At 38.7% G+C, this 26,650-nt stretch overlaps 2 protein-coding genes across 2 annotated transcripts in view; one reads left to right on the top strand and one right to left on the bottom strand.

Moving 5' to 3' along the window:
* Positions 1-1,939: 1,939 nt before the first annotated feature.
* LOC112979264 (plasma membrane ascorbate-dependent reductase CYBRD1) lies at positions 1,940-15,914 on the bottom strand. Its single transcript, XM_026093289.2, has 4 exons — positions 15,623-15,914; positions 8,188-8,396; positions 5,879-6,033; positions 1,940-5,663 (listed from the first exon to the last, which is right to left on the bottom strand). Exons 1-4 carry the CDS (start codon positions 15,807-15,809, stop codon positions 5,363-5,365), a joined length of 852 nt encoding a protein of 283 aa, XP_025949074.1. The 5' UTR covers positions 15,810-15,914; the 3' UTR covers positions 1,940-5,362.
* A 105-nt stretch (positions 15,915-16,019) lies between these two features.
* The window catches only part of METTL8 (methyltransferase 8, tRNA N3-cytidine), a 78,848-nt gene continuing 68,217 nt past the window's right edge, over positions 16,020-26,650 (top strand). Inside the window, exon 1 of the mRNA XM_064514942.1 lies at positions 16,020-17,627. The gene's annotated coding sequence lies outside the window, so the exon portion shown is untranslated. The remainder of the gene's footprint in view (positions 17,628-26,650) is intronic.

Here is a 26,650-nt window from a genome sequence, read left to right as displayed (position 1 = left end):
CTCCTGTCCTCTACATCTGCTCAGAAATAGTAGACAGTCAGTGTTAGTGCTTCCATTGCCACAGTGATCCATGAACTAGCCCTTTACTGCAACAGCATTTGATGTTTTCAACAAATAGATCAGTGCTCAGGCTGTTATGCTAGGATTATATCTATATTGGAGATCTTTTAACAGTATTTCTACCAGATCCAGTAGTGACCGCAATAGTGAGAGTAAGGTACAGGAGAATCAGAATTGCAATGAATTTTACCACTTCACTGACCTAAACATGAATCATTAATTCTGTGAAAAAAACCACAATACTCTGGCTACATTAGCATTCCCACTGTTATCAGAAAATCAGTGCCATTGATTAGCTGTAGGGGACAAAATATCTTTCAGTATAAAAACAGCCTCAGAGGACAGGTAAGCAAGTCAGATCAAGAAGTAGTACCAACACACCATGTACAGAATAACTTTCAGTGGCTTGAACTAGTATATGTCAGCAAACATGCTTACAACATCAGTTTCCACAAACAGAATAAATTAGGAACAGAAACTGTTAGCATAGGTCAAAGGGGAGAACTTTACTTTTTGATTATTTGAAGTTGGCACAAATGTTCACATTTTCAAAGTCATGATTTTAAAGGGACAAATTTTGTGTAAGACTGCAAGATCAGATGGCAAAAGTGTTTAAGTTCCTATTTATTTCTAATTCTTTCTACTTTTCTATCTTGTATACAAGCTTATCCCTAAACTTGCATGCTCTCATGTTCTCTTTATTCCTTCTTTTAACTAAGTTTATACTCACACAGAAGTTAGAAACATCAGTTTAGGAAGTCTGAGGTAAAGAACAATTTCCAAAGTCAGAGAGATGAAGAACTACATTTTAAGCATCCCTTTTAAAAAGAAAATAAAACTAAATATATACATTCTGACATGATTGCATTTTAGGTCTACTAACATTTTTATTTTATTTGAAGGTGCATAAGTCAAGTCATGTTGTATGATTTAAAGCAGTGATAGACTAGCATCTGGCAGAGGCAGTTTTGGTAGTGTTTGCCACCTAGTGGTTTACTACTTGTATACACATATAATGAAAAGGACCATCCTCTACAAAATATTTGAAAATCTGATTAATCACATTATTTAATAATATCCTGCACACTCTGAGTACAGCTAGATGGAAAATTTTTGTTGGAATGAAATGCTAGTGAAAATTGAAAGAAAAATTGCAAACATTCCTATGCCTGAAGAGCCAGTTAGCTCACTCCTGAGACAGGGTGAGAGCCAATGGGTAATCAGTACACGTAACCAGGGAGTTCGGACCCAGCTGTAAGCTCGAGCCCCAAGCCAACATGTGTTGGTGTAGTCTGTGATGACCACATTTGCCAAATGTGAGTGAGCTCATTGAAATTTATGCCATTTTTTTCTGCCGCTTCTGTCAGAGCTAGCTGTGGCCTTGTGTGTGTGTGGTTTTGGGGTTTTTTTTTTCTTTTTTTAGAATTCTGATATCTCTATAGTAATAGTTGAATTTTGTGATTTTGCCTCCTCTCTTCTATTAGCTGCATTACTTGCAATGGTTAGCATCCATTTGGTTGACCTGGACTCCAGTCCTTTCCTGTATATAATTTACCCTTCCTAACTGCTCACTAGATTTACAGAGATCAAAAGTGTTAATCATACTGTCATACAATGCAGAAAGCAGTTCAGAACTTACAAGGGTTCCATCAAGAATTTGCAAAAAACATTTCTCAACACAAATGCCAGCCTCCTACCAAAATTTTGAGTCCTCAGTTCCAAGTATGTTTATAATTGAGCCTCATTATGAATATTATCAGGAATGCTTAGAATATTTAAGAATATTCTTATCTGTTTTAAAAAACGTATAATAATTTGATCTTTTACCCAATTTAAAAAGTTGTGACTTAGTAACATAATATAATTCTGTACTCAGTGGTATCATAAGCTTGAAAAATCATTTTTATTAACATACAAAAAAGAATAAGGAAAATAGACATTGTAATTAAACGTTTGTTTTCATCTAGAAATATGTATTGCAAGTAACAAAACAATAGAATAATTTTTTAAGACCTTATGAACAGGCAGAAACAGAAGAAAGAATTTTGCAAAATGGAAACAGAAGAAAGAGTCTTCTGAAATAGAAAATATTTGGCAATATCTTTCAGTCTCTCAATAAAATTTCCATGTACACAAGTAATCCGTATTTACAATATCATATGCAATCTTCTTGATTACATGTAGTAAGAAGTGTACATGTAATAACTGTACATTCAATTTTAAAATCTAGTTCGTACCATCGTTTCTCAGGTTCATTAATGCTGGAACAAAACACGGTTCTGCTTCTGTGCCCAGTACTGCAGCACAGCATGTAAATACATTAAACAATAATTCTTTTTTCAGACATCTTATAAAAAATAGTACTTTTTATATTACGTTTTGTAACTTCCTATGTTTTTATAGAAACCCAAACTTGGAATGTAAGCTGTACAGTCATGTCCCTCTAAAAACATAACAATGTTGAAGATTCCAAAACATCCATAAAAATGCTGATAAAAAAAGCTAGAGTTCTAACTTCCACTTATATATTTGAAAATACACTTTTTTAGTTTCCATGTTGCTACTCCTACACATAACCACAAGTTCTATGGAAGAAAAACTGATGGAAGGCCACTTTGAGAAACAGATTTAGGATTATCTGCTTTTTCTAAAAAGATGACACTCCAAAGTCCTTCTTATTTTATTTAGCATTTGAACTATCTTGAACTAAAAATACTTACAAAGATCTTTTTTATCTGTTTGTAACAGAAACCAAAAGCCTATAGCATGCAAGCCTATTTTAAATTGCACACACAAAGGTCAAGAAAGGTTTAGGAGCTTGGAGCTACTGCATCTTGGAGAGACCTTCCAAAGTCCAAAGGACCTAGAAGCCCCTATGTCATGTGCATCAGATATCACTGATTATCTGTGTGATACCATAATTTCCCAGAATGGAATCTCCCACCTCCCTGGGAGTTTCTACCAGCATGTTTAACCTCACATTTGAAAAAGAAAAATACAGCCTGGTAGACTATCCTTGAAAGGTTGCTCATCCTTGGTTTGCAATGAGTTTTGTATCATCAGAATAGAGACAGAAGTGCCACCATTCTTTTTTGGAGTATCGCTACTCTTGGGTAGTACTCTTGGGCATAATTATTACTATAGCTTAACTTTAACAGCATATAGAACTATTCACCTAAAAGTTGTTCATTTCAATACATCCAATTTGCTGATGTAGGAAAGAAATCACAGATTTTGTGTTTTTTCCAGTATATTGTATGGTTAGAGTTTCTTCCAGAATAATCCCTGTACATGTGACTACCTTGCACACAAACACACGCTTTTATTAGATGACTTAGTGCCATGCAAGGATTGAATGAACTGATTTTCACAGATTGGTGAGACAGTAACAGGGCAATACATGCCCACTTAAAATGTTGTCGCCTGTGTTGCACTTGTTGTGAAGTGAATAAATGAACTCATACTCCAGAAGTGTTAACAGAGCACCTCTCACAAACACTAAATTTGCATCCACCAGCTCTAAGTTGCCTACTGATGCCACTAAAAAAACATAGAGTTGTCTAAGCAGAATATAAAGAGATCACAGGAAAACAAGATAGCAGTTACGTGTTCTCTAGAAGCTACAGTGACTTCCTCTTCCTACTTATATAGGCAATATATAAATTTATAGTAGGATGTGTAATATCATAGTCATGTCAATTGAACACTAATGTCATGTAAAAAGAGCACTTTCAATTTTCTCTCAAAAAGTCATCAATACTGAAGTAGAAAAATTGCGTATTTGCCAAAGTTTAATGTGTTTGAATGTTTTAAAAAGCTGAACTAAATGAAAATTAATGTAGTCTTTAAAAAAGTAGGAAATGGTATGCTGTCTGAAACACTATGCAGAGTTCTTTGCAATATGATTAGTGGTAAATTTGGAACAGCTATTGCAGTTATCAGGATTACTTTAGTGGGCTCTGCAGCTTTTATAAGAGATCATAATAGAAAGGCTCATCACTTTGGACATGTGCAATCAAAATAATCTGTTATAATTATTCTTCAATGGTAGTAAAAAATAAAAGCATTGTTTATATTTGTGAAAAGAGTAATACATTAATACTCTGGTTATTAAAATGAGCTATAAAAGTAAAGTGCCACTACAGACTCAGATAGCATTAGTTAACATCTTAATTTTTAAATAAGAAAAGTTTAAATGGTTTGATTATAGACTAAAGTTTGTCTTCACCTCTGTGACAAAAATGACTGTGACACCAGTGTGGAGATATCAAAACTGGCTTTCAGTTAGCTGGTAACATTTTCGTCACATCAGCAAAGCACCACTCTTTCTTGGGAGAAAATGTTTCTCACTTCAAACTCCTCTCTTCTGTGATACTGCTCACCAGTCTACTCTGGTTTCCAACTTCCTAATTTCTAGTCTAATGCCATAAATCAAGAGAAACTGTACAATCAAGATAGTAAATACTGCCTTCTGGGATCAAAGGAAGACTTGATTTAAGTGATATATATATATTTTTTAAGTGGGTATCTATAGCTGTCCAAATAAGACAAATTCTGCCTTTGCTATCTCACCATTTCCTTAGATGTCAGTAACCATCACCCATATCCAACGCTAAATGCTGTCTTTATACAACGTACTTGGTAGAGTTGGTTAAAAAGAAGTCAACATTTAAAATCTGATAAAAAACTTAAATGTTTTTAAAAGCAACATGACATTTTATGAAAATTTCAGGCATACTGTTTCATTTCTTTATCTGAATTCAAAATCTGAGGCCAGAAATTTTTACAGTGCAACTCTGCAAAGTGCTGAGTGACCTCAAATCCCACAGATTTTAGCAGCCAGTGAGCGGGTTCATGAGCTTAAGAAATCAAGCCTTTTAGAAAGTGAACATTATCAGAAAAGCTATGTGCTAACCACTAAATTCTGTTCTCTGATACACATTTACAACTCTCACTCCTACCTGTAAGATAGTTCAGAAAAAGAATTAGCCTCAGTAACTTTTCATAACTATAAGAGAGTCATTAAATTTGGAAGTGATGTAGAACACATTTTCCCATTAGATCCATTTTTAAACTTGGCATGTTTTTCATTCCAGCTCTCATTTATTTAATGAGGATTAAGCATGAACCAATATAATGTATTTGGGACTTACTGGAATTTAAACTCATGTGCAGAAAACTTGAATACCTTTGAGCAAGCCTGACTGAAAATAAAACCCCAACCTATTTCTCTATCAATATAACTGAATCGGAAGGAGTATATTTTCGCAACATAATAGTACCATTATACTGTGTATTTTCTTTACATTGTTGATCGTTGGCCTGCTTCATCAAGTTTGAGGTTTCGTTTTCTGGCTGCTTCACTGTTGAAGCCCACATCAGATTTATCTGCATTACTACAATCTGTCATTGTGGATTCTGCTTCTGTGCCTTCGAGAGTCCCTCCATTGGGCCGGGGAACTTTAGGGATCTCTTCTGGTGGGCGTTTCCAGTGGGGCCTGCTTGCCATCCACAGAATGAGTGCACCAAATATTACAATCAAAAGACCAAGACAGTTGACAAAAATTGCTTCTGGTGGGGATGCACTGTATGCAGGATTTTGCCTGTAAAAAAAGATTTAAAAAAGGGGGGGTTAACAAAGACAATTTTTTAATGGCAATTCTGATCTAAAACCAGCAGTCCCTTGCTAGGCAAGATGGCTTTTTAAAACAAAACAAAACAGTGACTCAATACTAGACTGCTATTATTCTGTGCAAAAGGGAGTATAGTTTGCAATGAATAAATTTAATAAACAAATGAAAAAATAAGTAATACTTACAGTGAAAATAAAAGCTTTTCTGTGATTCCCATGAGACACGATGCAATCACTGTTGCAAAGATGAGGAGGCCCGAATAAACATGTATTGGCATGAGAGCTGCTCGAAGCGGAACTGGAGCAAAAGGGAGCAGAAAGACAGCAAAACCCAAGAGAAGCTAAACATGAAAAAGATTCAGAGATAAAAATTAATGGGGTGCAAGCTGCACTTTTCAGGCAGATTCAAAATCATCATAATAATTCCATTTTGAGATGTCTTCAGCTACAAATATAGTATGAATCAAAATTTTTATTTTTGAATGTGTTTCCCTTCAATTCTAAGACCACAACAATAATTCTAGATTAGTGCCTGGGAAACAGACATGAAATATTTTATAAAAAATCTGACCTAATACCAGTGTTCAAACTGAGTGGTAATGATAAAACCAAAACCAAACTGAGTACTGGAGAAACAAAGTTTCAATGTCACTAATTTAGTAATACTTCAAAGGTGTGAGTAGCTACATTTTAACAGTCCCTTCAATTTCTCTTCAATTTCAATTTCTCTTCTCCCTTTTTGTTATAGATTTATACATAAATGAACATCAGAAGTCAGTTTAACCTTCTGTCTTCAGTGAACTATAGAATTTCACCTTGTTACAGCTTGGGTTATATTGGTACATGCCCCAGAAGGGCACTGGTCTATATCTGAATATATCAATCAGATGGTGTTTACAGAGTGAAGGTGTGTGGGGGTGGGGGAAGTTGTCCAGGGGCCAGAAGTCCTCCCATTAGCACTCACTGTGCAGTGGATGATAACCCATCACATCACATGGTTTCAGTCACAGACTTGCCCAGTCACATTGAGGCTGCATCCCATCTTTAGTTTGTCCCATCATTACTTACTCCTGCTGCTAAATTAGAAGTAGTGCATGAATTTTTAAATTCATCTTGCTTTAACTTCCAGCCTTAGTCCTTGTTCTGTCTTTCCGTGCTGCATTAAAGAGCCTGGTATTTTCTCCCTAGGAAGCTTTTTAATACACTGTAATCAAGTCATCTCTTAATCTTCTTTTAGATCTGAACAGTTGGGGCTTTTAAAGTCTTTCCCTGGAAGACGGTTTTTCCAGCTCTCATATTACTTTTCCAGCTTTTCTTTGCACTTTTTTCAGTTTTTTAACATTTACAAAAATGTATTCCATATTCCCTAGTATTCCATATTAGTCTCACTAATGCAATCTATAAAGGTAAAAATAGTCTCTCATAAACAGATTAATTTTTCCTTTCGTCACAGCATTTTGAATTTGTCTTTTCAGAGACATTGCTTTCCAAAAGACAGTCTCCATTTTACATTTCTGCCCTATTCTTAAATGTGTAACTTTGTGCTATACTATATTAACATATATTTGGCTTCAGTACAATATATTTACACTTTTCCTGCAGGTACCACTTCAGGCAAATGCAAAATGTCTTGTCTATTAACAGAAATACTACTTTATTAGTCTTTTCTAGTAATAGTTCTCAATCACTTTGCAAACTCCTGTGAAGTCTCTGCCTGGAGACTTACATCCCGGTTTGGAAGAAGTAATACCACAGTTCTACGGACAAGGCAGCCAAGGCTTTGAGTTAAGTGACATTGATCATGTTCATAGTGGCAAGATGAGAAGCAGATTGAAGATCAGCAGACCCAGCAGTAAATCGTTCACATATCTAAGCCTTTAGATCTGCACTGCCCCCTGTTGCACTTGTTCTGTCTTGAGGCCAAGAAGTGACAACCTAAAACTATACTAATTGAAAAAAAGAGGGCAAAACAGTAATTCAGCTGAGAACTCCTTAATAAAAGCTCTAAATCTATCTAAATAAGCTGTTGACAAACCAAATCACTTATTTCTCATTTAAAAAAAAGATACGCTATGGTTTTGTGAATGAAAATGTTCTTCCATTCTGATTTTTCAAAGCAATCTAAGAATCCATTAGAACCATGATACTAGTCAACAGATTCAATAGTTCTCATCTGGTATCACCAAAATAAGAGACATATGGCAGTTTTGCTTTAACTTCAGCAGTTCATAGAGCTTAAAAACACACTACTGCAAACCTGAATAGTAAATAAACTGCAATTATCCCAGCAAATAAACAAAATACATTTTAAAGTACATTTTTCTTTGAAGTCAAGGATCCAGTATTTGCACATTTACATGCTAATTTGACAAATCACAGAATGTAAAATGGGTATCCCAATAGCTAGAGCATATTGATGCGGGCCTACTGCACCTAAAGTATTCAACACATTCTTAAACTTTACAGCCTGGTTATAAATAAAGTTAAATTCTGACCTGGAGAGAATAAAGTATAACAGCAGTCAGCCCAATCCAGCTGTGCAGACTGTACATGTTAGGAATGTTGCTGGCATTGTGGAATTCAAATGCGGCTACCATAGAAACAATTGCAAGAATCATAGCTATGGTATTTAACCCAGCATGGATGAACTTCATCAAGAGTTTGCTGCATTTCCAGGTCCAGGGCAATCTGTATACAATAATGGCTGAGGAAATAACAGAAACAAGATTTCATTCCTTATAGGATAACTTCTCTAAGATTTTAATAATCATGAATCATGCAAATCATTCCAATATAAATTACAGGAAAATGAAACCTTTAGTGTTCCAAAAAAGTCTGTTCAAAAGGTTTTTCTCCTACACAACCTAACACATATTCCAAATATACAGTTGAGGCTTAAATACAGTTTTGAGGGAGATTTCTTCCTAATTTTAGAAAATTTTAGGTATGTTTCAAAAAATAACAGCGAACAACAGCATTGTCTATTCCCAGTTAAGGCACCATTCCTTAAGCTGATCTGACTTGGATTCTGCATAGGAGTTTGGTTTTTCTACTAGTCAGATTGGAGGAATAGGGCCCAATTCTTTTATCTAGAAAATCAATTACTAGGGAAGTGTATAAGAATGTTTTTATATTCATTCTCTTTGCCAGTTTTGAATGCCGTTGTCAAGTAATTACGTAGATATTTATATGACTTACCTATTATGTAAATATTAATAGGATTACTTTAAAGGGGAAAACACCACTCATTGGGTTTAAGGGAATCATAATCTGACTCTTGAAAACAAAAGGATTTGGCAAGTAAAACACTTCAAACTTAATCTTAGATGAATGTAAGCTTTTTGCCTATGTTATCATATATAATACTAGCAGGCTATGCTTTGTCCAGTCTGAACAAAACAACAATTTCTAAACAGTGATCTAACTCCAGATGGCCCATGAGGACAACTTAGACAGCGCAGAGCTGCTTCTTGCCAAGCCCTTTCCTCAGTTCCCCACTGCCCCGTCCCTTCCACAACTGCCCGTCACATGCCCCAGCCACAGATGCTTTCCACAGGGGAACATATGGATCAGACCATGTGACTGAAGCCCCAGGTACATCTTACTACAAACCAGTAGTACTTCCAGATAGGCAACAACAAATAAGTATATTCAGGTACCGGGGACAAATATTTATGTGCTCACTCAGTCACTTTACAAAAAAAGACCAGTGCCCACACCCATAATGTCTCTCCTGAGCAAAAAGATTGAGCTTTATTGATCTGGTTCATCAAATACTCATTTAATCTTTCAGGTTATGAAATTACATTCAAATTCCTCTACATAATTAGCTATACTAAAATCAAAGAATAGAATGTATGCAGGTTTAAAAATGTTTCTGTTCCAAACATTCAGAGACACATTACTACGCACACCACATAAGAAAAATATTCATTACCTGATAAATACAAAGATGAAAAATTTAGGTAAGTAGTTCTCATGCTTTCCTCATTACTTCACTGTAACCTTAGTTTTTTATTTGATTTCATTTATTCTGCATGTTGTGCTGAATACTAACAAATGACAAATTAATTTTAAAGTTCTATTTACACATATGTATTTTTACCTGGATGCATGCCAGAAAGTGTAATATTCTACTAAACATTTCACAAAGAAAACTCTGTTCGCAAGTGGAATTTCCAGACTACAAGTGGATTTTAAATCAATATGTGCTTTTACACATATAATACTGGAATTGAAGTGAATCTTAGAATATTTAAATATATACAACACTTACGTAGTTCTTAGCTTTCTATTTTTAAAAAGTGGAACTAGTAAATCAAAATCAGCAAGATGGAAGCCTACTGTCAAGACAGCTTGACAGTAGTCAAGGTATAAGACATAGATTGATTTCTGTGATTCAGCACATCAAGCTTATGATCACCTCCCACAGTTCTCAAAAAATTATATAGAGGATAATGTTGTATCTTGTTAATACTGAAATAATTGCCTGCGTCAGACCACTATTATCAATTAATTTAATACTAATGACTGTGATTACTGATTTTGTACAGCATGTAAGCCACAAAGCCCCAGCCAAGCCTCAATATCTCATGAAGGTATTTGAAACTGTATGATAGAAAAGCAACGAATACAGACTGAGGGCTTGGACACTTGTTAACAATACCATGCATTAGCATGTTATATGCCATAGCCCAGACAAAATGCATTATAGTATGCTTTGGTTTAATGTCCTTTCACTGAGGCTGTGTGTGAAGTTACACACTGTGACTTGAGCAAATCTGATGGTCTACCACAGTCAGAAGAGAGCCCCATTTCCCCACCACCACCTTTGCTCTGGGTCTGACTGTGCTCTCCGCCACTTTGTCACAACCGGCGTGTGTCTGACCAGCAGGAGGGAGCAAGACACTGGGGCACAGAGGGGAGAGGAGGAGAACTGATGGGAGGAGGGACCTTCCACTTTCAGTGGTGCGAGCTCTTAAAGACTGCTCAGCAAGGAGTAAAAGCACATACATAGTTACTGCATTTATACCTGTTCAGATGACATGCTAAAGTAGTCCTGTGAAGAACTTTCTTTAGTACAGCATCGCTACTCTTAAAAGATTTGAGATTATTTAAGACCAGGCATCCTTAGACAGAGGTTCTTTACTCTGATCTCACTCCTGTTAGTGAGCTCTGATTTTAAAGGATGTTACATAGGACAGAATGATCTTGCAACTTCTTGTATTTGGTGTGAAACATCTTCCTCACCAAATAAACACAGCAAAAATCTGAAGTTAGCTCTCTAGGCTGCCATGTGCTGTGGGGAGGTGTAAAGGACTGCTCATGAGAACCCTTCCAACCAAGAGTCACACGGCCTGGCTCTGAGTCTGCGTGCACTGACAAAACAGCTCAGAGCTGCCAAGAAGGAGAATGCTACTTTTCACTCCTCCCATTTCCTCTCCTGCTCCTTCATGGATGATCCCGTTGCTTACTTTCTGCTAGTTGTGGACGCCTGCTGGCTTCATTTGAGAACTACTTTAACACTAAAATGGAGAAAATGAACCCAACAAAAAAGTGCCCATTTATGATTTCAGTGGGGCTCAAATTAAGCTCGTCACGAGAGCTGCCTCTTCACAGCTCGCCTGTGATGAGACCCTGGCAGCTCAGCAGTTGCTTTCCCTTCAGACTCTTGAAAATTCTACAGCCTATCAGCTGGTAGAAACTCCAGGAGTTTGCTACTTTTCCTTTGAACAGACGTTGCGTTATGTTCAAAAAAGAGGTAATCATAATGTCTGTCAGATAACTCAGAGCAAGGATTATCCTCAGATGTGATTTAAAGATGAAAGAATGTTTACTTCAAGAGATTTGTGTTACTGAAAAAGGACTGCAATAAGATGATATAAGAAAACACATTATGAAAATCATATTTAACAGTGAAGATCATCTGATCTTCTTGAACTACTCCACCATCTCTGGTAACTTGTGAAGCTAGCTAGTCAGCCATTATAACCTACTCCAAAAGATTACACTTGCTGGATAAATCTTAGAGCATCATCCTTTTTGCAGCTTTTGTTAGATGGTTGCCTTAGTCACTTAGAGCAGTTAGTTTGGGCATTTTGCACCTTCTCTAGCCAAGGATAGAAGGACCCACTGTTACTCATTTGCTCTTTAAAAATGCAGTTACATAATCATTTGAGCCAATCTAGTCGCTTACTGCTGCAGAAAGGGGGGAATTTTCCTACTATATTTTCCCCTCCACCTTCTCTTTGCTTTTGCACACTGTCCACCTTCTCCCATCTATGGCACTTCTGAGACCTGCTGAAATCAGTTCAACTTTTTAATCCAGCAAAATCTGAACTTTTTGAGGGGTGTTTTGGTTTTCTGCTGGGTGAGGTCTGAAAAGCACAAGAACTGGCACAAACAAAAAGTGGTAGAAAGATGAAACCAGAGCAAGGAGAAAGCTAAAAGGAATAGAGGAAAAACGTAGGACTTTTTCAGCTGGAGTGAGCTCTTAGATTGTCTTATGCACCTATGTAATTTCATCCATACAGATGAAATTAATTGACTCTGGAACATCACATGGTAATGTGGTAGCCTAGGACCTTTTCCTTCTTTTCTTTAAGATCTGTTAAGCAACCCTCCTGTTGCATTCCTTTATTAATATATTTCTGCCCTTAGGCTACATCCTCTTGTTTACAGCCTGTTTAAAATACAAGTTACATGATATTTGTAAATGATATATGATAAGAAATATTAACTGTGCAAATATCTCCCAAGATTTATAATGTCAGCCTTGCTGCAGACTTTATATAGAGTTTCTATATGACTAATAAGCACAGAAAGACTGATCCGAAGATGGCAAACAAAGACTGCCCCATCCTCCTAGTTCTGACTCTGTTCAGTTTCCCACGGCCCCCAAAACAACCATGCTGCTCCTCAATCTCCAGCAGAGATTGTCATATCTTTGTAAAAAAAAAAATTACTTTTTTAGGTAAGTAATGAGATGAGAAAACCTCAAAAATCATTTATCCTCAATTATGTCTTGATGGCTCCTATATTTAGTCCTTTAGAAGGGTGCCAAACATTATGGTTTGAAGGACAAACATGAAATGACATGCGAATACTGCTTTGGAGCATGCTCTGGTGCCTACAGTCATTGTCCAACATTTCCACATATAAAAGAAGACAATTCTTTATTTACTTATTTAACACATTCTATCACACTACTATTCATTCAAGCTATTCTTAAAACCCACTTTTTCCTCATATTTTTTTCCTATATTTTTGTTTCATAAAACTGTTGCTGTACTGATGTACACTAGGAGTTTTGTTACCTGTATTCTTCCCACTTTCAGTTTAGAAATCATCTGGACAGTTACCATGCACAGACAGTGTTTTGCCATGTATCATTTACCTATGCACTGATCCGCAAATAGTAAATATTGATGCCTACAGCTCATGCTGTCATTGTAGGCATAATGCCTACAGCTTTTCATATGATTAACATGAGGCATGTAACACTTTTGTCAGGGCACATCTACTTCCCCATATCCACATTATTATAGTCATCCTCTCTGCCTTATGTAGACCAACAATACAGCATTTCTGTTCCTATTTGTGTAGACTCTACTGTACCCAAGAAACAGGTGATTATTTGCTTATTATTTCAAATTCTGTATATAATTTTACCAAGATATGTATTCAGCTATTCCTCACTATTTTTAAATACTTAAAGATTTTACTTCTTTTTATGGCATGTGTGCAGAGAGGTATCCTATCACAAAGACTCATCCGGATTACTTTGAATTCGATGGCAACTGAATTCTGTCAGCTAAATTTGGAGCAGATCCACAGTGGAATCTTATCTGTTGATATTTCATCTAATTTAGTATGATCTTTCTTCTGTCTCTACCTTTGCTTTTCTTGTTGTATGATAGGAATACCTACTCCAAATAATGCTCTATTATCAATGAATTCTTTGTATAAAATCTTATTTTGAAGCTATGGTGAACTTTTCTTTACCTTACAAATCTCCTTACACACATATGGCTAGAAGCAATATCCCTACTCTGTGATGCGGGGACAAACTAAGTTTCCAGAGGGAAAAAAAAAAAAGGGATAGGAAGAACTTCTGCAGAAAACCTCCCTCTATTTTCTGCAAAAAAGTCTACATTTGTAAAAAAAAAATCTGTAATTTGATATCCTGGTTGAGTCAACAGGTGTTTTATTATTGCTTTACTTATTTATAGCCTAAAATTACACTTCACATGACCTACTGGGCAATATTATATGAAGCAACTTCAAAATATTGTTCATTGCTTACAAGTAATACGTAACTTTAAACCACAGAGCTCAGAACGCCACTCCCATTGAAAAAATAAAATTTGTAATGTATATTCAAACCACAAAATTCCCTACATAATGCAAAACTAGGTGGCCCCCACCCCTCGTGTGTGTCCCAGCCTCGGACTGCAGGGCTGCTGCCGGAGAGCGAGTGCACATGCCTTCCAAACAACACTTTCCACTGGAATGAATGTCCAGATGTGCTGGACAAGTTTCCTGGCTGGATGAATGCAGCATATCATTCACCAGTGAAGCAAATGTAAATAAGGTTATTAAAATGAAATTGTAAGTTAACTCCTCCAATTACAAAGAAAAAGTACTCCTGTTTAAATTTATACTCTAGGTCTCTAGGCATTCTTCATTACTTAAGAATAGTGAAATCTTCCCCTCACCTCTCCCCAGAAAAATCAGTGGTAGAATTATGGAGGATTTCCACTGTTCTTCTCTGCAATATTTATTTGCCCTGCTTGGAGACATTACTAATGTTTCACTTAATTCTCTTCATGTTGAAACTACCGAGCATTTTGTCCCTGGCTCTGTGGAAAATTCTTGCTGGAGCTGTTATCTCTGTCAGTTTTCCCCCTTTGCTTTAAGGCATTTATTTTCACCTCCAAATTTCAAGATTCTTAAGGTACTGTCCAGTGCCTTTATTTTTGCAATGTTTAGCTTTAGTTTAAATGTATTCACAGGCTTAGCTAGGTTAGCACCTCTGTGGCCTTCTATCATTTTCTGTTTTTTAAACTTTACTAAGAGTACTGTATTTTTTTTCTTTCCTAAACTGAAATCATTTATGAACTACATCATGTCAACTTTTTTGTGTCTTCTTGGAATTAGCCAGTGACACTGATGGCAAAAAGACAGTTCAAAATCCAATGTTCCTACCAGCTCCAAGCAGCAACCTTTGCACGTAAGACATGTTAATGGCACGTGATGGAGAAAAGAATATTGTTAGTGTTTAAGTGTATCAAGAAGTATTTAAAAGCTGGTCTAAGTATAAACAGTGGGTAATCAAGTTCCTAGTCCCACCCCCATAACGATTTTACACCACCTAAGCAACAGAATGAAGAATGAATTTTAGAAGTACATTTTACGAGCTAATTTACACTGAGTCTGGGCAGACCGACTGTTTTACAACGATGATGATGGGGCTGCATTTTCTCGGGCACGAAAGCCTTTCCTGGACCTAGCTTCGGCGGTGCTGCGCTTTCCTTTCTCCTCATGGGACTTGGGAGAGGGAGCCAGAGCGAGGGAGAAGGCAGAAAGTTTCCGAGGGCAGGCAGCACTTCTGGCATGTCGGTTCTCAGCTTGCAGAAGCTCCTGCTGCCCAGGAAAACACACCTCGCAAGCGTTACTCAAAGCGCAAGGAAATCCCAGGCCAGGGTAAACAAGTGGTCGCGGAGAAAAGCGTGTACAGCGCCTTCGGCTCAGTACAAAGGACCCTTTGTCCCCTCTGCTCCCGGGATCAGCGCCGGCCCCCTAAACGGCTCCGCCGCTGCCCCGGTGCGCGGCGGGGCGGCCCCGCAGCCCCCTGCGTTCCCGCCAGCCCCGGCGGCCCCTCCGCGCCACCCCGGCCCCAGCGCCGGCCCCGGCGCCGCGCGCACCCACCGATGCCCTGGATGAAGACGAAGCCGGTGACGAGGAGGACCGGGTGCCAGTTGAACTCCCCCGCGCCCCCGTCCCAGCTGAGCCCCCCGCGGTAGTGGAAGACCCAGACGAGGGCGAAGATGACGGACATGAAGCCGACGAGCAGCGCCGAGACCAGCAGCGCCAAGAAGCGCCCATAGTCCTCCATCTTCGGGGCGCCGTGCACGGCAGGGCCGCCCGCGCGGAGCGGAGCGGAGCGGAGCGCAGGGGCAGGGCAGGGCAGGGCGGGGCGCGGAGGAGCGGCGCTGAGCGGAGCGGAGGGGAGGGGAGGGGGCGCCGCGCCTCCCGCCTCCCGGCGACGCCGCGGCTGGGCGGGGGCGGCCGCGGGCCGGCCGGGCCGGGGCCGGGGCCGGGGCCGGGGCCGGGGCCGGGGGCGGCGCGGCCGCGCGGAGCCCGCCACGCCGCGGCGGCGGGAGCGCGTGCCGCTGCGCCGGCCGTTACTGCGGCCGCGCGCCCAACGGCCGCCGCGCGGTCCGAGCGGCCCCTCCGCGGGACGGCGGCTCTCCCGCAGGCGGCAGCTGCGCTCCTGCGCCGCAGCGCTGCCCCGTGGCCTCAGCGTGGCTTCTCGGCGCTGCCGTTGGACGCGGAGCTTTGTTTTTGTTTCTGAACGTAGTTTTTACAAACTTGACCAGTTTTTCTTTCTTTCACGGTCTGAGCTCTGAGTTACAAAGGGCCCCTGTGTCGGGCCAGCCCGTCCCCCGCAGGGCTGCCTGCCCGGCCCCGGCTGCTCACGCGCGAAGGCTCTGGCCGCGCGGTGCTATCAGGGCTTGGCAGGCGTGGGGACGGCGGGTGCTAACGGGTGAGGAGTTTACAGACCTGCTATAAAGATACCTCTCACAAGCCGTGAGAGATAAACAGGGACACTAGTGCGGCAGAGCCGGCGCGAAGAAAATGTGGGCTAGGGGCACGCTGAATGAGAAAGGCCTGAGGCTGAGCTGCACGCCAGTGCTTGGGGCGCGCTCTCCGGGGCAATGACCCCCTTTAGCTCCCGTTGGATTCACCGAGTGCTGCAAATGTGAAACAGATATTGTCCAGTTTCCTACATGGACTCTGGCCCAGATGTGTAGAAGTATTTGGGCATGGTTCTGTGCAGTGTTGCAAGACCTATCAAATTTAGGCGGTTTAGTTACACGAGAGACCAGAAGCAGGAAGCTGGCTGCCCGAGTGAGAAGAGAGGCCCGGGCAGTGCTGCATGCAGGCGGAAGCGGGAAGGATGCACCCTCGACTCCCCAAACCACGCACCAAACCAGAAGAATTGAGAAGAAATGAGGGAAACTCCCTGCAGCTGCCCTTGCTCCGCTCAGGACCGGCGCAGAAGCGAGGTGTGAACCTGGTAGGCTGCGTTCTGGGCAGCCTGTCGTGGCTGTGTGAGGGCTCGTGTGCTTTATTGTGTATATTCCCATCAGGGATCATCTGTCCTGGGACAGCTGTGATTTAAATCTACGTGACACCAATGACACCAAAACATTAGATGTTAACAGTGCCATGGCTGCCTTGTGCGATACGACATGGCCCAATTTAGGATACCCCAGGCAAGTCCCACTGTGCCCCGTTTCCCTCTCTGCGGCACTAGGGCCGTCTGCAGAACCTCTCAGCCCTGCCAGGAGCAAAGCAAAGTGACGGGAGGCAGACGAGGCTCTCACTTTCCCCAGCAACGCACTGAAGCTGCTGTGTCGAGAGGTCACGGGAAGTCCGTGGGTGCTCGGAGGAGGAGGGGTGAAGAAAGCTTTGTTCTGGGTTGGATGTTTTCCACCTTCACCTGAGACAGGGAGGAGAAGAAGTCCCACACGCCTACCGCTGCTTTGCGCTGAAGCCTCTGTCACGGGCTGTTTCTCTCCGACCAAGTATTTCTCCCTGCATGCATCTCCCTTTCCAACCTGACGGCAAGGCAGGGGCTGGTAACAGGAGAGCGACCCTCAGTCCTGGCTTCTGGAGGCACTCTGCTGATCTAGTACACACAAGATTGGTAAGATTACAATACTTTTTATGATTTATTTATTTAGTATCAATATTCTGTGAGACTGAAATGGTATTGTCCACGTTGCTACCTACTGTATTTTTGTTGTTTGATATAGGGAGGTTTTACCAATGTAGCTAAACTGTACATTCAGTAAAAGGCATCTAAGAAAGTGTTTGTATGGTAATGTATTACCATATGTACAATGCTATAATAATATAAAAGTACTCTGTTACACCATTGTATTTCCAGCAAAACTTGGACATAGCTTATGTTAAGAGAATGCCCTCATTTCAATCCCTGTATTCTTCATCATTACTAGTATCATTACTAAAGTCATGATAACACATTCTCACAGGAAATCATGTCAGGCAGAGACTACATTTCACTGGACCCTTGGTAAATACACTTACACGAGCAAAATGCATAGTAAAAATCTTACTGTAGGCCTTTCAGTTTTGGGCAGAGTAACATGTATCTTTGCATATCTGTAAGTATCAGCTTGTGTTTATAAAAAGTGACTGTACTTTTTTCATTCATCCAAATAATGTATTAAGGGCTGATTTTTCTGAAAATAGTCATATGCATAGATTTACGTAGTGCATAACAACTGTTACTGAAGCCATGAGATTGATCACCTAAGTTAGTACATCTGACAGTATCTGCAAGATCAGGAATTGGCAGACACAATAACATTTCTTAGTGAAGATACTAAGCTCAGTTACTGATCTTTACAGCTGTGTTATAGTGTACCATTTAAGGAATGACACAGACAAATCCATATGTTAGGGCAGGGTTGCGGGGTAGCATTTCATTCAGATTTTAGTTCATAAAGCTTTTGTTACTGCTTTCCAAACAACAGTGCTGGAGGACATAATGTAAGTAGAATCAGATGCTTATTAACGTGTTAGTTGAGGTTGCTTCAGATTTCTTGTAACATGTCAATGCAGGACCAGCTTGTGCACAATATTGGGATAAAAATGTGACTATAGCCCAGCAATCTTATGAGGCATGAACTCTCTTCAGAAACACTGTGGTCCATTCACGATTTAAGGGCACTGATGGGCTCTGACAGATTTTGTGAGTGCACGACCTTAACTCAAACACCCTGTCTCTGGCGGTTTTAGTTCAAATACTGAGTGTCACGCTGGAGTAACTGGGTCCTGGCCCTTGTTTCCTTCGGCCAGTTTTGCTGTCAGACAATAACTTCTGTCAAAGGACTGAACGTTAATTTCTTAACAACAACAAATGGGCATTTGGGGTATATTTTTGTGGTTTGGGGGTCAGCAAACCAGTTCTTGCTCCCTTGCTTTCCAGTTAATTAGATTACAATTGGCAGTTCTTGTACTGCTCTATGGAGCTAGCTGATAATGTTTGTGGTTGTGGAGCAATAGCTGCAGTTGTTGCTGCCAGAAGAATAGGATGGTAAACACAATCTTCATTCAGCAGCTTATTTCACTGAAATTTCCAGACGCCTATGAGGTGATACTTGAGTATTTTCTGAAAATGACCTAAGAGTTTTAAAAAACACTGTTTTTACATTAAAATATATGGCTGGATGGTGTACTGTAATATAAAAGTTTTGTGAAACTCATTTAGCATGACATTTACAACTTTTCCACTCATAGTAATGGGATTATAGTAAGCTCATGCCAGCAGAAGCTTTTCACCCTGCTATATCACATCGCTATCTTATATTCAGTGCTTATACTTTATGTTATTGTAGCAACCATAGATTAAATTTATGCTGTGATTTTGAAATTCTCATTTACTCTCCACCTACTAATCTGACTCAGCCAGAAGTGTCTGACATCCAGTTCCTGTCAAGTTGTTTTTACACTGCTTTTTATTTTGCTATTGAAGAAATTACTATAAACCATTTTCTGCTTTTCCAGTATATTTAGTCATCATGATGAGGTAAAAGGTGGAACCTGAAAAATGCATTGCTATACTTACTGCAAAGACAGATTTAGGTTTGTTGTTTTGTCTGAAGGAATGACTTTTTTTACATTGTGGAAATATCTAGAGGAGGAAGAGAAGTTTGATAATAAGGAGTCCTTCAGCCTAGGAAGAAAAAAAAAATTCAGTGGCAGCAAATTGAAAATAGAGCAATTAACAATTAAGGCACACATTTTAATTGATATATATTGTTCAATAAATTGAACAAGATTATAGTAGATTCTTCCTTAGTGCAGTTTTTCAAACCTGCTTTTCAAAAGATTTTCTTCTATGCAAACGGGTATCAATTCAGAAAAGTTTCATGACTGATGTATTTGCATTATATCTGAGATCTGATCAGTTGATCAAAATAATTTCTGCTGGACATTCTTAGGGTGTTTAGTGTCTTGCTTCAAATCCCAGCTACCAATCAAGAAATTATACAAGAAAGTAAGCTCCTCTCCTCTCCAACCCTCCCCTCTCCCTTTTGTTTCTAGCCATTGTACTTGCAGACAAAAGCATGAAGATAGGCACCAAATACACTTAATAAATGAGAAAATGTAATGCAAATAAAAAGGCCAAGAATCCATTTTTCTTTTTAAATATTACTTTGTAGCAAATCTCCTGATTATTTGGGTTGTGATTCATTATGACTACTAAATGCTTGGAGTAGACAATTCCAAGGGTTGGCTGCAGGATTAAATATCTCAAATGTTCACTAGCTGAGAAATGAGCACACAAACCTTAAGACAATTCCAAAAACAGGCATATAAGGGTCTATTGCAGGAAAATAAGAGAGGGAAATGGAAAAAAAAGCCAAAACAGAATTGCAAAAGAGAAAACAGGTAGGCTAGCCAGACACATAACTTGATAGATTAGACCAGTTCTGTCAAATCATTATTCAGTAGCCTTTTCCTTTTCTGTAGAACATTCAGCTGGCTCTAAAGCTTGTCAAATGTCATGTTCCAACTGAGACTTGAAAAATAAAGAAAACAGTTTTATGGAACTGAAAATGGTTTCAGTAGAGTATCTGACAATTCAAACTGACTACTTACTAAAATGTTAAAAACATCTATATAGAGACAGGAAGCCCAAGCTAGATTGGAGTGGGATGCAGATATATTTCTTGATTATTCTTCCTAATCTCTGCTTATTCTGAAAACAGACACTGCGCTCTGACATTTTAAATAAAAAACTTGACTTGAGCATCATTTATACAATGATGGTTTGCTTTAATTTGAGGAATTTGGTGTGACTTGCTCTCAGGATTTAAGTGGTTACTCATTCTAGTGACAACAATAACTGAAACATCAATATTGTAAAGTTTTGTAAGTCAAAGCAGGTAAGAGAGGGTGAAAATCTAAACACTTCATTTTTTTTCTGATGAATGCACTCATGCATAACCTTCCAAGGTTGCCAGAGTATCATTAACTCACGAGACAAGCAGGTCATCTCAAATTTATGTTCATTAAAAGTTTACAAACTTTTCTGTAGTTTGTTTAAATGAAAATAATCTATATATTCTTTATTTCCAAACCAACACATAATAAAATCATAAATCTGCCACCTTAAGCACAAAAAATGTCATGTGGCACAATACAGTATTTATACATAATACATACCAGGGCATTTTTACATGCTTGTAAAAATCACTTCTTCTGTATCTCTCTTCAAACCTTTGCTCATTGTCTTTTAAACAATCAAATATCTCTTGTTGTATTTTCAAAAATTGGAGTTTAGTTAAAGAATATCTGTGAAGCTTCCAGATTTATGTTGAAATGTTACAGATCGCAAAGTATCAGTTTCATGTACTTGTTAGTTCCATGCATGGAATCACAAAATTGTTCAATATAACTCCACAAAAGGATTTTTAGGCCCCCAAACTTGTCCATTCTTTCCAGTTATATGAGCTGATCTAATAAAATGCATTTTGTCTCCCTACAACCTACAGACTCACATAAAATAAATATTTCTTCTAAGCTGTCTTTCCTTCTCTAAACCTAATCCTCTAAATTGCGAAATACTTAGAGCAGTCAATAACAAGAACAAACACAGAATTTTATTGAACTGAAATATGAACAGCAAGAGTGTTATGAGCTAACCATGAACAAATTATTTGTTTTTAAAATAGAGCTGAAGAAACTTTAAAGCTTACAAACAAAGTGTTAAATACACCAAAGCAGAACAAGGTGCAAATAAACAAACTAGATCAAGCAAAATGAAGTGTACTTTATGGAAAATTTGTAATACAGAAAAAGATATCAGGCAGCACAATTAGTAAACCATGCCTGCATTTCTCGTTTCCTTTTCTTCCACCTCTTTTTGCCTATTTGATACAGATGTAGAACAGATATGAAGTCAGAAGGGATTGCATGTTTACTTGGGGGTGGGAACTCTACATTGTGCAGATGACTGTTGAGGCCTGAATTATGAATTTAGTAGTCTGTCTGGGACCTGAACCCCTATTGGCATAGAAATGAGACTGGCTTGTATGGGAGGGTATCAAGACTCTTGGATTACTGAACACTGCCACAGCAGTTCATGATCCCTCTTCTTTTGCAGAGCCTCCCTCTCCTAGAGCCTATTCGTGCTTTTCCAGTACAGCAGCAACTCTGTGAGTTTGATGCTCTCTCTCAGCAGTTTTTTCAGGACATCATCCAATATGCACTTCTTTCTTTCTGTCGCTGCACTGTCAGGTATAGCACTAGGATGACTGTGACTTCAGACTTTGAAGACCCTGTAAAACACATACACAAACAGACTATTCATGACTTACTTTGAAGTGGCAGAAATGGACTCCTTCTCTTATTATTCCTCCAGCAGACAGCTACTCTGCAACTTCTATCACTGTTGCTACATCATTCACATATTCTGAGAGCAGCAGCCTAGAGATAATACATGGACATTTATTTAAGCAACACACCATATCATCATAGCTAATTATTTTGTGCTTTTGATGTAACATTTTAAATACAGGAAATGTTTCTAATTCCCAGTAATCAGCAACTGACTTGTCAGAGCTATAGCTGGAATGAGGTTAGAGTCTCTTTTACCAGCTACAACTTTATCTCTGTTTTTCTGTGCTGGACAAGTCATTGTTCAAAACTTAGCACAGGACATTCCAAAGTAGTTACAGTCTCACTCCTGTAAAATTTGGAGAAGCTTTCAGAGGCTGGATGGCTGTTCATCATGTAAACAAACAAAACTGCTGAGATAGTCCAGCCAGGTTTGTCCTAGCAGCTAACTTAACTGATTGTTGTGAAAAGGACTTACCAGGAATGATACTGACAAGTGAGTTTAATTAATTTGTGTTTGAATGGCACTTAAAAACCAGAACACTCCTTTTACTCTTTTGGCACTGAACCCCATGTCAATGAAGCAGAACCATTTCACTTTTGCTGTTGAGGACCTTGCTAATTTAGCCTTGCAATAATGGTGACTAGTAAATTGGACCCTTGCTAAAAATAATCTTTACTTACTCTCCACCCTTGGGAGAACTTTCACTGAGATAGAATAAGGCAGTAGTGAAGGCTTTTGTCCAAAATTCTGCATTGGTTTATAGGCCAGTCATTATTACCTCTACAGTGAAAATCTTTATTGGCTTTAATACATAGGCGTTTTCCTTCTAGAAGTTTTAAAGTATTTTTCTAATACATTTAAGGTCTTTCGTAGCAATTTTTGAAAATTGTGGGACAATGGGCAGTAATTGGAACTGTTAAAGGATGATTATAAAATTTTACTGCTTGTGCTTTTTATTTGGCCTGTGCTTTCTTATTTTCTTTCCCACTGCTCAGCAGCCTTGTCAGTGAGGATGTACTAGAGAAAGACAGGATGTGCACTCCCTATATGTTTTTTGCTCTAAATCAAAGCAGATCTTACCAAGAGAAGCCAGTCCTTCCTAACTTTTCAGTCCCTAAGCATTGACTGGAAGGTTCCTTCTATGTTAATAAAAACACGAATAAAGATAGAATAGCACTTCTGGGATGTGAGTTTCGCTTCTCTGTCCAGATTGCTGATCATCAAGAGGTTATGGTGAAGTGGGAAAAAAAATAGTGATTTTGCAGAAGTACAAATGCTGGAAGCAGGCTGCTATAATCCACAAAACAACTATTTATAAGACAGTCATAAACATCAAGCCAGATTTCAACTAGTAGAAAGAAGGGGCTGTGGTGTTACGAAGCACTAGAATAGAAGTATTGTGTCAACAGCTGAGACTTTCCTAGATCTATGCTCCAGACTATGCAAATTGCATGTTGAAGGCAGGCAACACATCTACCTATTCCTATCTACCTACCATTTCCCTTATGCTTCCATCTGGCTTCTGGCAAGCAACTGTTACTGGAGACTGGCTGGTGAGCCTGCAATCCCATGGATGACATGAAGTGCATTGCTTCTCCCTCCTCCAAACAGTATCTCAGGTAAGCCAGAGTTCTTGAGGCACTTTCTGGAATAATTCCAGTGAACTTTAGCTTCCCCTTTCATGCTTCCTTTTTCCTATTCTTGAGAAGAATATGCACTTATTCTTCCCTCAGAAAATAATATTCCTAAGAACGTAACATTCCTTCCCCCAGTCACCCGGGAATAAGGAATTTGTACTCCCCATTTACTAAATAAGTTGTTAAGCTATACCAACCAGAGCAATTCTTATAATTGTATCATTGTTTCTACTCACTGTGCTAGAGGGATATCTAGTTTATTATTTTAAACACCCTATTTTTGCAGTTCGTTTGTAATCTCCTATATTCAAAGCAAGCAGTTGTACCACTTTGAATGTACTTACCTATAACCAGCAGAATGAGTTGACAGAAAAGTCTTTTGCTGTTCCTGAAGGTTAAGTCATCATTTCATAACTTCAGTAAAGCAGAAATAAGAGCTAGAGTTATAATTGCGTAAATGCCAAATCTAGCAACAAGAGAGCTTCAAGTGGCCCTCTCTGAATTATCTAAGATTGTGACAAAGATGTAAACAAAGGTGTTCCCTTCAAATATTTCTACTGATTTTAAATGCTGGAATACTTGCTTTGCTCTTTCAGTACTCATAACCTGTACAGTTTGCATGTTAGGAGACACCTACAATTCAGGTTGATACGCAGAAACTTTCTTAAATGAATAAGGGCAGGAATAGGGCTATTTGACAGTTACTGTACTATTCATACCTTCTACAGAAGTACCATTTTTTCAGGAAGTCTAAGTTCTTCTTTTTAACAGGGACTAATTAAATTTCTCCAGGTCATGGAGATACGGAAAAGATTCAGAAAATACAGATATGCCATGTGATTATTATTAGACACTGATGTATGCATATCAGATCAATATACACTTCCAGTAAACAATCTCTTTAAGGATATTGTACTTGTGACTATGGCAACACTTGGCAGTTGCGAAACAACTCAGACAGTGTCCTATGAATTCTTTAGTGGTTTAGCCTTAGAAAACAGTACTTTGACTACTTCTTCCCCTGTTTTTGCTTGTATCGTTTAAGTTTTATACATACTGGCAGCAGCAGAAAGTTTGTATCAAATAACCTTAACTGAAACCCAATCTGAACTCACTAGTCCACGACCTTTTTAGTTACTGAACCAACATTTTCCCTTTTGCAGGCAGAGTGCACAGAGACTTTGCTTTAAGCAGCTGACATCAGCTCCTCACAACTGTTCTTTAAGAAAACACACAGTCCCTCTACCTGCCACCCTATGAGGGTATCTCTTCTACCAGGTATTCCTAATAGCAACCTGTACTGTAACTAGGAAACAATTTGTTCATTGGCTGTTCCAACATGTGGAATATCTGGCACAGTTCCATAAGGAAAAAGGGGGTTTTGTTGTTGCTAGTGACTTTTCGGGCAGTTTTCAGCTACAGTTAAGTAAAATAAATGGTATTTTTCTCAATAATAATAAGAAAACAAAAGACAAAATGAGAGTAAAATGAGCAAGAAACTGCTGCTAAAGTAACAGGACATATCCAGAGAAAAGAATAAAGAAACAATGTAGAAAGTTTGGGTGATGTCACCTAATTGGGAACCTTGGCAAGAATAGCTAAGATCCCTTCAATTTTATGTTTGCAATATACACTTGAAAGTATACTCATGTTAACAGGTCATATATGTATAAATATATTTTAGATACACTTACATATTTTTTTCTTGGGCATCTAGTGCCAGTAAAAACAATGGAAGAATGGACTTTTAAGGTTCTATCTTCCAAAGCATGCATCTAAAGCCTAATTACTTGAGGCTTTATCTGCAGACTCTGGAAAACAGGACCTTAGTGGTAAGCACCAACTGAAATTCATAAGTAATATATCTCAGAATTTCACAGCAATAGTTCCTTAGTCCAATTTTCAGTAAAACTGGAAACTATCAGGGAATGGATTTGCTGATCATAAAGCACTTAGTTACTGCCTGTGGAGAGTGAAAAATATTTTTGTCTCATTTAGTTCATCTTACTTTCTGAATTCATAAATTGGAAGTAAAATACATTTGAATAAGTTAGTCCTACTTTTTTTTGTAAGTAATTTTGTTTTTCCTTCCTTGCATTAATGTCACATTTTGATGCTTATAGAGGTGATTATGCTGATCATGTGCACAAGAATATTTTTTCCCCTTTAATGGGAACCATATGAGCATTCTCAGAATTTCTCCACTTTACAAATACTCGTTAGCATACTGAATTATTCAGATTGTGTAAGAGCTTTCCAAGTATCTAATTTACATTATGAAAAAGAGAAAGCTAAGTGCTCTAGAATCATCACATATGGACATCAAGCTATAGGCTTACAGGTCAGGTTTAATTAATTTATTTGAATTTCTTATCAATTGGATACTGCACATTAGTACAGCTCTGCCAGCATCAGCAACCAAAAATTGCTTAGGTGCCTTACATATGAAATCTCCTGGCAAAGCAAACTACCGCCTTTTTCTGGTGGTTGAGTTCTGTGTTTCAAAATTTAACTTGAAATAAAAGTTGTTGACTCAGGTGGCCTGCAACCAAGCATGCAGAAATTTGTGTTTGGTTCGGGTATAGGGTATTTTTTGAAATGTCAATACTACAAAACTGTGATCAAGATTTTCCTCCCTTTTAAATAAAAAAAATATTT

The sequence above is a fragment of the Dromaius novaehollandiae genome, chromosome 7, assembly GCF_036370855.1.
Source record: "Dromaius novaehollandiae isolate bDroNov1 chromosome 7, bDroNov1.hap1, whole genome shotgun sequence".
NCBI classification, from domain to species: Eukaryota; Metazoa; Chordata; class Aves; order Casuariiformes; family Dromaiidae; genus Dromaius; species Dromaius novaehollandiae.
Note: the sequence above shows the minus strand (reverse complement) of the source record. Positions and strands in the feature narration are given on the sequence as shown.

What these genes read in the sequence shown, in the direction of transcription:
- LOC112979264 (XM_026093289.2), bottom strand. Translation starts at nt 15,809, where the DNA reads ATGGAGGACTATGGGCGCTTCTTGGCGCTGCTGGTCTCGGCGCTGCTC. An exon ending in CGTCTTCATCCAGGGCATCG is followed by an intron (nt 8,397 to 15,622) that starts GTGGGTGCGCGC and finishes TTATTTCCTCAG; the next exon opens with CCATTATTGTATACAGATTG. An exon ending in TTATACTTTATTCTCTCCAG is followed by an intron (nt 6,034 to 8,187) that starts GTCAGAATTTAA and finishes TTTCATGTTTAG; the next exon opens with CTTCTCTTGGGTTTTGCTGT.